This window comes from Lissotriton helveticus, chromosome 3_1 (assembly GCF_964261635.1).
Source record: "Lissotriton helveticus chromosome 3_1, aLisHel1.1, whole genome shotgun sequence".
Lineage (NCBI taxonomy): Eukaryota > Metazoa > Chordata > Amphibia > Caudata > Salamandridae > Lissotriton > Lissotriton helveticus.
This window is the reverse complement of record NC_136061.1, coordinates 1,571,434,213-1,571,448,787: the sequence shown is the minus strand read 5'-3', so window position 1 is coordinate 1,571,448,787 and position 14,575 is coordinate 1,571,434,213. Positions and strand designations below refer to the sequence as shown.

At 45.1% G+C, this 14,575-nt stretch overlaps 1 protein-coding gene across 2 annotated transcripts in view; it reads left to right on the top strand.

Annotated features, from left to right (window-relative positions):
• The window catches only part of CDON (cell adhesion associated, oncogene regulated), a 152,366-nt gene that overhangs the window by 122,718 nt on the left and 15,073 nt on the right, over window positions 1–14,575 (top strand). For both annotated transcript variants that reach the window (XM_078682327.1, XM_078682328.1), the window contains exons 16-18: window positions 544–762; window positions 2,745–3,031; window positions 7,690–7,769. In XM_078682327.1, coding sequence (XP_078538453.1) covers window positions 544–762; window positions 2,745–3,031; window positions 7,690–7,769 — 586 coding nt within the window. The remainder of the gene's footprint in view (window positions 1–543; window positions 763–2,744; window positions 3,032–7,689; window positions 7,770–14,575) is intronic.

Below are 14,575 nucleotides of genomic sequence, written 5' to 3'. Positions count from 1 at the left end.
AAAAAAATATTGCTTCAGGCAGCATGGCTCTTTGCTACTCCACCCTCTCACCCAAATCACACAAGCGCATTCTCCTTTCTCTACAGAGCCAACATCTCCAAATGCATTACTTGTACTTCGTAAACCTTCACAACTGTTACATCGCGAACCTACGATTTAATCAAGTTTGTTCTATGTATCTACACATCTCAATCTACCAGTCCATGGAAATACTTGACCTGTGTATATATACCACCCCAACAATGCATTCTAGATCTCAGCCAATGTATCTATATTGGTTCATTTCTAGTAAGCACATGTCCGTTGTATTCGCCCCAACTCGGCTAATGACATAACATTTTAGAAACTGACCCAAGGGGCACAGAAAAAAACACTGTATTTCCATCCACTATCGCTGATGACAACACTAACACTTTTGCTACCACTTTAAGTTCCACTTCTTTTGCTAATGTATCTCCTGCAAATATTACAAAATCACGAGTGTGTAGCTGATATTTTTTTGCTTCTGGATTATAAGTGCCTCTTGTTTCTATTTTCCTTCAGCAAAGCGTGTCCATGGGTCATCCGAATATCCAGTGGAGGACCAGAGTACCCCACCCACCTCTGGGGGTGGAAGACCTGTGGATACTTCGAATGCCATTGCAAGAAGCAGCGACATGCTGTACTTGATTGTGGGTTGTGTCCTGGGTGTAATGGTCCTTATTCTCATCGTTTTCATTGCCATGTGTTTGTGGAAGAACCGTCAACAAAACATGATGCAGAGTAAGCGATTGTTATTTTCGCACCGTCCTTTATTCTGTTGTGAATATGCCATATGATTTTCTTAGATAATAAAAGCTGTGGTGGCAAAGGGAAGACTTCCACGCTAACAATTGATTGTAATGGAAATTAATTTAGCTGCATGTGAATTTACCACGTGGATATCCTCCGCGTCTGTGTGGATAGAATCCTCTTTGACTTAAGATGAACACTCGAGGTTGGCACTTCAAAACAGTACACATCCCCAAACCCTTCCTAAAGAGGTCAAATAGGTTCATCTAAAGACTGCCTCCATAGAGGTTGTGAAGATCTTTCACCAATGGGGGTAGATACCGAGTTAAATTAATGAATCATACCGTTTTGATCCACACCTCTGTAAGCTATTGGACAGCAAACATGAACAAATTTGAAGCAAATTGCTTTAATTACTGTATGGAACACCGAGCCTCACTGAAGCCCCCTCAGCCCATGTCTTTGACCGGAAAGAGTTCTAGATCAGATATTTTGAGGCCTTGATTTGTCTCATCCATTAATTGATTTATTATTATTTTATAAAATGTTATTTTTTTTCTCAATATTATATATTTGGTTTGGCTTTCCCCATGTTTAGATCTGGTGTTAGCCAAGACCTTTTGATTTGACTAAAATAAGATGTGTAATATATTACTGGGTTTACAGCAAGCCACTGCAGTCATTAGCTAACTTCGCTTTGAGTGACTGTATTCTGCCCTTTCATAAGGAGTGAAACTCATGCACAAAGTAGTTACCTTCAGTGCGAGGGACTACTATAGTAACTTCCCCAAAAATAAAGTTTTGCAAAAACGTTCACACACAACAGAACAAGCATTGCCTCTGCCAAATGACTGGCAATAAGAGCCAGACCCATTACCTTTACCAGTGCGTGTTTTAAGTTTGGACTATCCACACTACCTAAGTCTCTGGCACCCATTGAGTTGAGAAAATCTTGACTCAGCACCTTCATCAACTCCCTGTCATAGTGAAGAGCACCTTTTTGTGTGGCGAACAACTGTCAGATCTGTTGACTTCAAGGCAATGATGCGTTTTTTGTCCAGCACAGCTTTGCAGCTTCTATGCCCCGGTTGCTCTCCTTTTTTTCCTCCTGTTTTTAAGTTAGTGTAGTTTTAAGATGACATAGCATCGTGTTCAATAATGCACACTAAGCCATATATTCAAATAATTTGTTATAAAAAATGGAATAACCACAGTATTCTTTCTTATAGAACTCTTTCTAGAGCCACAATATTTTTCTCTTGACTTGTCTGTAAAATGTTGCGTCAAAAAATGTTTAAAGTATTTTTTTACAGCCGTATATCTTTGGTAACCCCTCCAGTCTCTTGGCCTTTGTCCAGGACTGGAAGTATGGCGTCCTGCTATCATGGAGTGATCTGGCAGCTTTACTTACAAATACAAACCTACTACTATCTCTGCTAGCAATTCAGCACGGAGACCTCGTTTATCTGTGTCCACGTTTTATATTGCAGTTTAAAATTATTCCCACTGGTCATAAACATTGCCAGCCTCCCTTGATGTGGAATCTTGCAGCGTTCAAAGAAAATAAAGCTTAGTGCACACCATTATAAATCAGAATGACCATCCACAGTAAAGTTTTATCACAAAGAATTTCTAAAATTGCCCTTTCTTTTTTTCATAATCCAGTAGAATCTTTTACAATATCGTTTGCTACACATTTATTTTTTCATATTTTGCACTGTCCAAAAAATACAGCTTGCTAAATATGTCCATTTTCCAACTCTTGACATTTTAATAGTCCCCTCAATTAACAACATGTTGCATTATCCATAGTTCCGGTTCTACTGAGGTCCATAGAACTGAAAGCGAAGAGTATGTATTGTGCTCTGCCCCAACTCTCTGATTTATCAGGCTGTCACTTTTGTATCTTGCAATGTACAATCGCTTCTCTAATCATCAACGCAAATGACCGGTACCACTTTCTGTCCTTGCAGAGTATGACCCTCCGGGATACGTCTACCAGGACGCCGACATGAACGGACAGATGGTAGAGTACACCACGCTGCCTGGGACCAGCCGCATTAATGGCAGCATTCACGGAAACTACATCAGCAATGGCAACTTCAGCAATGGCTGCCCGCACCTTCATCACAAGATCCCCAATGGTGTTAATGGGACTCTGAATGGAAGGATAAATGGCGGACCTGGGCATTACCCAGGGCACCCCAGCCCGCTGGCAGGCACTCACGTAGAATATGAACAGCCTCAACACTTGCTGAATGTAAGTCAAGTTGCTTCACGGATTTGATTCCGCTCATACTTTTTCAGTCGTAGGGCGTTTTCATTTGCATGATAACAAGCTCAGAATAGGATATATCAGAGGGCATGTTAATGTAGAAGGAACAAAGTATGCTTCTGCAGGTGTAGGACAACTGTGGGCAATGTTACCAGCTCCACTCTCTGTTAATATAAAAAAGTTCTAGGGGGGTAGAAAGCAAATCATTATTTCAAAATAATTATCTTTCATTGCTAAAGTAAGTGTCTAATTACTGTGAACCATATGATATTAGTGCAAATTAAATTGGAAGTTTATTGCGGTAGGGCGTCTGTGCACAAGTTTAATAGTTCCATCATTAAAGCATGTACATTAAAATAGCAACAACAAAAAAGTTTGATGCTTGGTAAATGGATGCTGGACTATATAGGTTACTGTGTTACTTGAGATGTCGAAGTACAGTGATATACTAATCAAAGGAGAGCCATGGAGCTGTTTAGATAGGTCCAGCACCCATGCTCCCAAATCAATATTAATGGACTGTGAGGGTGCAAGTCCTCCTGGAAGGGAAGGCGAGGGAGGGGGGGGGTTATTACCTGACGATCAGTAGAGGTGATTGCACGCATACCGCAGGGATTTGAGTGATCAGAGCTGAATGCCCTCACACACCCCAGGGAGTATCATGCTTCATCATAGGGCGCTCCTTGTCGAGTCAGCACTGCAATACTCAACATGCCTCTCAGTAAGGGCTCTTTTGCAGAGATCTAATGCCGTATGATGAGTGCAAGTGAGGGAGAATGTAAGGTGTAGGGTGATAGCTTGGTGACCTGGAGGTCGGCAATGTACTGCACGGCTCACTTTCCCTGCAGCAAAGGCACGGACCTCTGCCTCCCGTAAGGTGTCCAGTCACTCAAGTTTTGTGTTGGATCCCTCTACTTCCTGCAATGCACTCATGTATCACCCTACTCCATATATTCTCCCTCACTTGCACTCCACATACGGCATAAGTAAGAAAGATCTCCACACAAAAAAACATTGAGTATTGCAGTATTGACTTGACGAGGAGCACCCTATGATGAAGCATGACACTCCTTGGGGTGTGTGAGAGCATTCAGACCTGATCACTCTGATCCTAGCAAGATCCCCTGGGGCAGCGCATTCATGTGAAAACACAGAGCATCTGCTTGAAGTCGCTCCGTGTTTTCACAGTGCAGGCTGCACCCGCCTGCACTTTTACAGGGGATTAGAGATCCCCTTGTAGGCGAGTGCAGTCAGTGACTGTACCCGCCTGCAAAAGGATGTCTAGGGGTCCTATGGGACCCCCTTTTCCCTCTCCAGAGGGGTTCTCTCAGTGACTGAGAGTGCTCCCCCTGAGAGCTTCTTTGCCTCTGCGCTCGCGTCTGTAATACGGCATGGGCGCAGAGGCAAAGGAATTCCCTCATTTGTATAGGGCACACCCCTATGCAAATGAGGGAACATCCCCTGAAGGTGGCGGTGGTGCTTTATGTGCACCAGCACTATCGGTATTACTGAAGGAGAAGCACAAGTGTCTGCGCCCCCTTCTGTAATACCAAAGTGCCCCGAGGGCGCTCAAAGAGGGCACAAATGCCTGTTGCGCCCCCAGGGCACTTACTGTAATACAGCCCCAGGTGACCTCTAATAATGAGGAGAAGGGTTTTGTGAATGGCTGTCATAGGAAACAATGCATCCTCTATGGCAGCTCTGTAGGGTCACATGTCTTTCAATCTTTCAGAGCCACCCTTGTTCAAGTAAGAGAAGTGCACATATGAGAATCCCCTTACTACTGACCTCAAGTGTTAGTCTACAAAAAATCACCCAAAAGTTATATCCAGGAGATGAACAACTGCAAATGATGTTAAGTGCAGCCATTTGTAGCATCTTAAGACTTTTTTTTGCTCATGTCGAACCACAAAGTGCTTCACTCTCACTCGTTTTGCGTTTGTTTGTAACAACACTGCCCATAGTAACACCAGCCTAGCTTGCCTCAGCAGTACTGCATGCGGTAATCTGGGCACCGATCCTCGTCGTTTTATGCCAAAGGCCAAAAAAAATTAAAAATAAATCACTCCCCCCACCTCCCCCAAGGCAGTCAAGTTTAATTACCACATCTGCGTAAACATCTCCTTCTAAATCCAGTGAAACAAGCTGATGTAATTGGGCATGGCTTAACGTAGAGCTTCCATGCAGTTTGCAATTTCCTTGTCTGGCCACTTTTCTGTATTCATACATGATTTTGCGAGTGTGTTACTCTGGGTTTTACATGGTTAAAATCACATTTATACTGTAATAACCTTTTTTTGTTATAAACCAAGTTCGTACAGTGTAGACAAAGTGCTGTACACATTTGTAATTTAATAACGATTATTTCAGGGAACACCATTCTTTAAGTGTATGATCTAAAAAATATTTGTTTGCCACTTTTAAGTGTGTTTAATTTGACAGTGGAGATCACAACTGATGGCAAAGGTGATAATTACTTGAAATATGAACTATTAATGAAGGGTCGTAGGAGAAATGTTTCTATCATGAGCTCTCTTTTCTTTCTGTTTCTTTAAAGATTCACTTAATAGAGGCAACCCAATAAACTTGATTAAAAAAAACCAACATAATAGTAGAAAATGTTTCATGTAAAGGAGTCATAGAATACATATGCACTGAATTACATTTTCTCGGTTTTAACATGTATCCTTTTTGCATTTTACTACCTCCAATTCTGGTAAGCAAGGCCATATTCTTTCAACGAAATAAGATAGCATGCTTTGACTTGAGCCTTTGCCCTCTCAAAAGAGACCTCGGCTGGTCTCATGTAAGCAATTTCAGCTCTGAGGGCCACCACAGAAAGGCAGCACCGTTGTCCATTTGCCCTCTTTTCTAGCATGTGCTTGAAGTATCGTGTGCCACCTCATTTTCTGAAGTGATCAGTGCAGTCTTTCTCCCATGGTGTTCTGAGCTTCTTGATCAGTGTGGTGGCAGGCGCTTGCCTACAAATTATACCTTTTTAAATGTTCATGAAGTCCACAATCAAGATCTCCACATGCAAGTTCACGAGATGAGTTTGGCCTCGTCCGAGCAGATGCAAGAAGACATGGTGGTGTTGTTTGCTTTCTGATCCTTCCTATTGTGTTTTTCAGTTTACATATTCTTAATAGCTGAACACCATAATTGCAGCTCCGGTTTCAAGAATTAAGGTAGTTTGCCGGTACTGATCAGTAGGCCAGAGTGCTTTGCCACATGCAATGCCCGTGTTACTGGACGTCTCAATGCCATCCTCATGCCACAAGTTGAGGAGATCAGATTTATCACTGGTGAGAAAGGTGCAAGGCAAAGCCTTCTCAAAGTTATGCCCCTCCCAAATCATTGGCTAACTTTGGCTAAAAGCCTACCTAGATTGGCCAAGAAGTGAAGCAAGATGGGGCAGAGCTGAATTCGACCTTTAACCGCGATCTTTTCCTTCTGCCTTCCTCAACTCTCCTGCAGGTGTCCGTCCACACTGACTCCCCCTCCGTGTGGGCCCTCGTGCAAATGTTGGCCCTTCTAAGGTCACCTTGGGTACACTCCGTGTGTGATTGATCACCTCACAAGAGTCCCAAGGAGGAGAGCACCTTATGCTCAGGTTCCGCTCTCTACTTGTCTTAATTAAGCATTTCAGATTTTTCTGGTGATCCACCTTTTTTTAGCCAAGTGCTTAGTTTTGCCGACCCCCCTCCCTGGAGGGAATATATTTTCAGTTCGTCTTTCTTGTTTTTGACTATCTTAAAAGTACTTCCTTCACCACGCACGCGGCCTAAAATCACTTTTCAATCAACGCATATGTTGTCGCTGTGCATCCTCTGAATGCCAGTATGGCTTGTTTAGAGAATTTCCGTCCTTTGAATTCCTTTCTGTTCTGGCACTGCAATCCAGCTGACCTCGCACAACCCGACTCTGAATAAAACTTTGCATCTCTTTTCCATATTTTTCTGTTTACAATCCCCTTCTCCTGCCTCTTGGGATGCTGTGCTTTTAATTGGCTGCTATCCTGGCTAGTCTGAGTTTCTAAAGTTTAATAAATGAATCCTGAAAGCAAAGCCACCGATGCTTCATCTTTTCTTTCCTCCCAACCTTCCTGCATCATTTAGAACAACTCATTTGAACACTGAATTTTCATTTTCTTCACCCTCGACAGCCTGCTCTCTTTAACTAATTAATGTATGAAATATTTATAGTGAAAATAGATACACGGAGTGAGATGCCGCTAGTGGAAATGAGAAGCTGTCCTCCATTGGTTGAGCCTTAAGGTTCTCACTTAATTGTGATTTCCCTTATTAGTTTGAAACACCCATTCCCACACGTGTTCGGCCTTGTTCAAGACTGCTTCAGAAAGAATGCACCGACGCGAAATTGGACATTGTGTGATTTGATTGTTTAGTTAAAGAAAACTGTAGACTGTACGAACCAAAGCCTATTTTTATATAAAATTTGTGTTCTATGGTTTTTACTGATATTGACAATCTTGTGATATTGTTTTTCTCTTTTAACTGTGTTTAAATACAGCTGTGGCTTCCGTATTTAAATTGCTTATCTAGAGGCTGGCCGGAATCAAATTCTGAAGAGGGTCATTAATGCAAGGATTCCGCTTCAAAGCTTTATTTCTGTTTTCGCAGGGTGGCGGGATGTATTCACCTGTCCCGCAGACTGACCCTTCGGTGTGCATCAACTGTCGAAATTGCCGGAATAACAACAGGTCAGTGGCAATGAAGCTACCGCTTTGTGAGAGGTCTTCTCTTGAGATGAAGACAAATGTGTGAATAAGAAGTGCTTTTAATAGACATTTTGATGCAAACAAAATAATTCTGTGCTCTCAAGGCATATGATCTGCGTACATATCCCAAAAATAACACTGAAAATTACTCTCTTCACAGCTCGACAAACAATTCAAATGTTCTATATGCGTGTGCATACCACTATACATCTTTTATTATTATGAATTATTATGGCACCTGTATAGTTGAGGTTAAATTGTATTGCCAATTGAAAGCCCCTTTTTTAGCTCATAACATTTCATATTTTTGACTATGGTTTTTTTTTTTTTTTTATTAAACATTTTTATTAGTTGCGATCAGAACATAGACATGACAGTGATAGCATGTACAATCCAATACAATAATAAGCGTGGTACATACAGTAGAGAGGTATCAACTACCCAAATGAAAAGAAAACACAGGCATATAACTCCATGTACAGCAGCAGGAGGCCAACATTCTAGGATCCCTCCCCCCCCTCAAAGACCGGGACGTGGTAAGGAAAGCAGCATCTGTCCTTCCCAGTTCAATCGGGCGGGCAGGCATGTAGGGCCGGCATCACCGGAGTACCCCAACACGAGCTCGTCTACGCACCGCCCAGGTAGCTGGCCGCGTTATCATGTGTGTCAGTGTATCATACATACACCAGACGTATGCGTCTTCGCTGAGGGACTCATCTAAGGACAAATGTATGGAGTATCAGGATACAGTATAGTGTGAAGCAGTGCATAGTGCCCCCCGTCCCTGGTGTCATCTGGAGCGTCGTGTACGCGTAATACCCAGTGTGTTTGTCCGTCACCCCCACCCCAAGTGGAGGAAGAGTAAGAGAGGCCCCTCCCTGAAGCAACAACACATAGTCCTCCGGATTTCCCAGGTACTCCAACTGCAAGAGTTCGGTGGGTGTACCCCAGACATGTCCTTTCACCTAAATCCAGGCGGTGTGAAGCACCACCCGGCACGTGTAAAGTAGCATGTTGAATGTAATGTAAAGCACTCACGCGCTCACGGGCCCGGAACCGGTTCGTCATCCCCAGAGGAGTCGCTATGGGTCGCTTGAGATAGCCAGTACACCTGCAGGGGGGACCAAAAGTCACGAGGAGCGCACCTGGCAGGCAACAGTTCTGCATAAACGCCATGTTGGTCCTGGCAGTATGTGAGGTCGTCAAGCCAGTCCTTAAATTTTGGTGCTCTCCCCCTTCCCCATCTGCAAGCTATTCTCCGCTTAGCAAGGAGTAGCGCAAGGTCGACAAATTTGCGAACTGACTTGGGCAAATTTTTGGTGTACCCTAGCAGCATCACTACCGGCTCCATGGGTAGGGTGCCAGCGATCATTATCTGGAGCGCAGCATGTACCTGCTCCCAATACGATTGTACGGCTCCACATTCCCAGGCCAGATGGAGGAAATCCGCGCCAGCCGCCCGGCATCTAGCGCACCTATCATCCTCCGCCAGGTGAAACCGCAATTTCCTGACGGGGGTATAATAGTATCGCTGCACAAACTTATAATGAATAATTTTCAGACGACAGCTGGAGGAGACTCTAGCCGTGATCGAGCAGCAATAATTCCACTGCTCGTCTGTGAGTGCGGTTGGCAGGTCAGCGTCCCAGTTAGTCCGAGCTTTCGGCAGAACCGCTGGGCGCTGCTCACGCAAGGCGGCATACAGTTTGGACACCAAGTGCCTGCCATCCGACACAAGCATGACATGCAATGGCAATACTGTCCCTGGTTCCTCCGGGAAGTTGGGGAGAATGTCTCGCATACCCTGCCGGAGTCTGATATAATAGAACACTTCCATGGGCGTCGGGGGCGTAGTCCGGAATATCTGTTCCTTGGTACGGAACATTCCAGCCAGAAATAAGTCACCCCACGTGTGAAGGTGTACGCGATTGCACATGGACCGAAATCCGTTTTCCGTTAGAAGGGAAAGCTTTGGGTGGTATGCAAGGGGCATCGCCGGGGAATAAAGCATGGGAGCGTTCAGCAGTTTAGTTACTCTCCGCCAAGCATCGACTGTACATGTAACCGTGGTAGCAGGCGTATCTACATCCCCAATCAGTCCCATCAGCATGCCCTTAAGCGGGATCGGGTGTACGATCCAGGCCTCAGCTGCGACCTGTGGCATAAAGGGAGCGGGGTTAACCCAATGATACGAATGCTGAGCCTGAGCACTGAGGTAGTACATTTCCATGTCAGGCACATCGAATCCTCCCCTATCATACGGCTGCGTCAAGACTTTCCAGCTAAGGCGTGGTTGCTTACCACCCCAGAAAAGGCGAAGCAGCTCAGTTCTAAGCCGTTTGAAAAAATAGGCCCCCGGGAAGTATGGAATGTTTTGGAATAGGTATAGGAACCGTGGGAGGACGACCATCTTGATCAGGGAGGCTCTCCCTGCCATCGAGAGCGGCAGGGCCCGCCAGCGGGTTACGTTATCAGCCAACTGCGAGATAGCCACTCCGTAATTGGATCGGATTGTGTCGTCTTTATTGAGCGTCACTTCTATGCCCAAGTACCTTAAGTCAGAACCACACCATTCCAGGGGGTAATCCAACGGAAACTGGACAACCGATGCCGTGAGGGGGAAGAATTGCGACTTCTTCCAGTTAATGTGTACCCCGGATATACCGCCGAACGCCACGAATTCCCTCAGGAGCGGATTAAGATGATCTTGTGGGTGGCGCACATACAGCGTGACATCATCTGCATAGAGAGAAATACCAATCTGACGCTGCTGACAGTTAAAGGCACTAGCCTTGTGCAACTGACGTATTCTACAAGCCAGCGGCTCTATTGCCAGAGCAAACAGCAGAGGCGACAGGGGGCATCCCTGCCTAGTCCCTCTCGTGATCGGCATCCGTGCCGAAAGTACTCCATTGATGACGACCCTAGCGACCGGTAAGGTGTAGAGCAGTTTCACCCAGGCTATAAAGATCTGAGGGAAGCCCATCCGGTCCAGAATTGCCAGCAGATACCCCCACTCCACCGTATCAAACGCCTTGGTGGCGTCCAGAAACACTGCAGCGATCGGCAAGTCGGGCGAGATGGTGGGAATCAAGGAGAACAGCGTACGCAAATTATGGGAAGTAGCTCTCCCCGGGACAAAGCCAGATTGATCCGGCAACACCAGAGTAGCCATAAGTAGGGACAGCCTAGTCGCGAGCACTTTCGCGAGGATCTTCACATCACAGTTGAGCAGCGACAGGGGCCGATAGGCATCAGTATCCTTCGGATCCTTCCCTGGTTTCAAAAGCGACGTGATCGCTACCTCCCTCATGGAGCCCGGCAGTATCCCGACCTCAAGCGAGTCCTCAAAGACCTCCTTCAGGACAGGTGCCATGATGTCGATGTAGCACTTATAAAATTCGGCCGGTAGACCGTCCAATCCCGCTGCTTTGCCGTTGCTAAGGGACATAATTGCCTCCCTGATCTCGTCCAGTTCGAGCGGGCATCCTAAGAACGCCCTGTGGCTATCGCTGAGCCAGCAAAGCGCGATGTCGTCCAGGAAAGCACCGAACTCCACATCGCCCATCTGCTGAGAGGAGTACAGCCGCTGATAATGTTGTAGGAAAGTATTTCGAATTCCATTAGAATCCTGGTGAGTCCTGCCCTCCTCGTCGGAGATTTCCAGGACATGGGTAGCGAAGCGTTGGTGCCTCGTGAGCGCCGCTAGTACCTTACCCGGCCGGTCTCCCTCACAATAGCGCCGAGCCGTCCAATATTTGCCCCGAAATTTCAATTCCCTGGCTGCTTCTTCCTCATAGGCCGACAATTTAGTCCTGAATGCCCCCGCTAGGTCTGGGGAGGGATTCCCGACCATCTCAGCCTCCAGTGCCTTAAGCTCCGATTCAAGGTTAGTTAATGTGCGCACTATGTCCCGCAGTACCCCGCAGCTCTTAGAGATCGTGAACCCCCTCACTGTCACCTTAAAGGCTTCCCAGACCGTTTCGACCTTGTCGACTGATCCTTTGTTCCTGGGGAAGAAGGCTTCGATCTCCTCGCCCAGTTCATGACGAAAGACAGGATCCAGCAAGGCTGAAGGAGGAAACCGCCATGGCGGTCTCACCCTAGCATACCCCGGCATCTCCAAGACTGACAGTATAGGACAATGGTCTGAATAGGTGCGAGGCAGATGGTTCACCCTAACAACACCGCCAGCAAGGCCTCTATATTTTTGACTATGGTTAATCAAATTTATCACCGACCTGGAATGCAGATAACATTACAAAAGCGAGGTTTGGTGATTGTTGATGTAGTATTCCATACCGTGTTTCCTATTAATACAGATACATAGTCTAGAATTCGTGTGCAGCGTTTTATAAATAGTATCCATCTGAAGAAAGCAAATGTTTAACAAACATTTATATTGGATTAACTATTAATGCATAGAATGCTTATAATTTTTTATCATTTTGAGGATCTTTCCATGAAAATAATTCGTCCTCTCCTTAACAGAATGAGTACATCATACTAGTTGTTCAGCTCTGCATGCTGTACGTTGACTGGTACTCATCTCGTATGTGGGTCCAGGTACTGCTGGTCCAGAATGGGTGTGCATTTTTAGGGTTTTGGAACTAAACTGCGATCTTTAGCACTGGTTAGGATATGTCAATAAGGCTGTTTAGCGTATTTCAATAAGGCTGGTTAGTATATTTCAATAAGGCTGGTTAGCATTGCTCAGAATGGGACAGCTCTTCATTTTACGTTTGTGCAGCAGGCTGTACAAATAAGGTTATTTTCGTTTGTTTTGTTAGGGAAAGGGAACTCTAGTTCCTAATCATGTTTTATCATACACGTACACACGGGGCTATCTGACCATATGCAGCATCCTTTAACACTAGCAGTGACATTTCTATTCTTTCAAACAGACCCATTTACTTGTTTCATCAAAAGTTGTGAAAAATGGCTAGTTCTTCCTTTTTCCTTTGTTTTTGGTTTTGTGAAGTAAAGTGAAAAAAAATAAGCGTGTAGACAGCACACCTAGTATAACGGCAGGGGTAGACCAGACTGTTGCCTCTTTAGGGCACCAAATGAGCTCCTTTACTCCGACATTGCAGTACAGAGGCCATTGCTGAAGAGTACTCTTTTCACGCCACAGAACAGGGTACCGAAGCCCTTCTGTCTTGAAATGTATTTGAAATACTATTCAGTATTGATTAGTACATGGTTTCATCCTTGAATTATTATGAATCCATGTTTTGAATTTTTCTCTCTCCTTTTCACTCTACGAAGATAACTAGCTCCTGCCCTTGCTTTATGTGAGGCGTTCATGCTGCTGCCCAAAAAAAAATAAACAAAGCTCATACCTTGTGGGTGAAATCTCCCTGGCAGTCACTCCTTGGACGAGTGTATTCATTGTCAAAATCTAACCAGTAAATCCATAATGACAAGAAAGTGATTTGCTCATGAGACTGACAAGAACTGTGGAACTTGATGGTCCGGATGGGATTACTATACTATCATTTACTGTCATTTTGCCTTTCTGTTCGGACTGACAATAGCAACATGCGTATTTGCGAGCGTGATGGCAGTTTTGCTCTAGAAATTGGAAGTCCAGGTATTTCAGTACTTGGGGACGAAGGGCTGGTGCAGGCAGACTCCGCGACGCTGGTCCAGGAACATCTCTAGTGGACAGTGGTTCTCCTCCATGGGCTGGACTTAGCCATCAACGTCCCGAAGTCTCACTTCACTTCCTCACAGACTGTCTTTAATTGGGATGGTGCTCAAAGCAACCTGTATGAAAGACTTCCCTCTTCTTTCAAAGCCTCACTAATATTCAAGTGCTGGTATTTGGAGGTGTCTGACGCAAGCATAGATCCCGGTCCTGCAGGTCTTACTCCTATTAGGCCATACGGCCTCAGCTATCCCATTGGTTGGTTAGCGCTCTCCGCTGGTGTCTGCTGTAGCTGCAACATGTTGGAAAATGTGCACCTCTGCCAAGGGTTGCTGTAAGTGCATTACGTTCTTCACTGATCGATGAACTCCTCCATTCAGTCCTCCCCAGGCTCAGACTACCTTATTAATGGACAGTTTTCTTTGACTCTTCACGGATGAAATGAAGAATTTTCCTAATCATCCTCAAGATCTAGAAGGCAGATGGTTAGAGCATTTATCTGTTCTCTAAAGCAAAGGTTGTTGTCCATGATAAACCCTAAATTCTTAGCTTTATCTGGGACCGGTAGAGTGCCTAACTCCTCCAGCCACCATGATGGAGACCAAAAAAACAATAATACTTCCTGTTTTGGCCACGGCGAAGAGATCCGTGTTTGGAATGCCATTGTGGTAAAGATCACCTCAGTCACTTTGGTGCTCGAATCGCTTCCCAACCTAGAGCTCACAACCCCACACCAGTTTGTTGGTTGATATAATGGATAGTAGTGGTGCTGTCAGATTCTGAACTTTGCTTCCTGAGATGGAAGGGGGAGAGTACATCAGAGAGGCCTACTCTCCGCAGCTCGAACACATTTCTGCGCAAGCATTCCATCGTCAAGGAGAAAAGGCCATTCACTGTCATGTTGCCAGATGAGCAAACCAGTCTAGTGAAGAACTGTGGCTACATCCTTGGTTTTAGCTCAAATTGACTATTGTCGTGGTCTGTTTTTTAACATGCAGCGCCAATACTTTAATAAACTGCAAAGCCTCCAAAATGCCACATCCAGTTACTTGTCAGGATACCCAAAGTCTGTGTAATTAATTATACGTCATCCATAATAGCAAAAACGGCATCAATTTACAGAGCTGAGGTTTTCCCT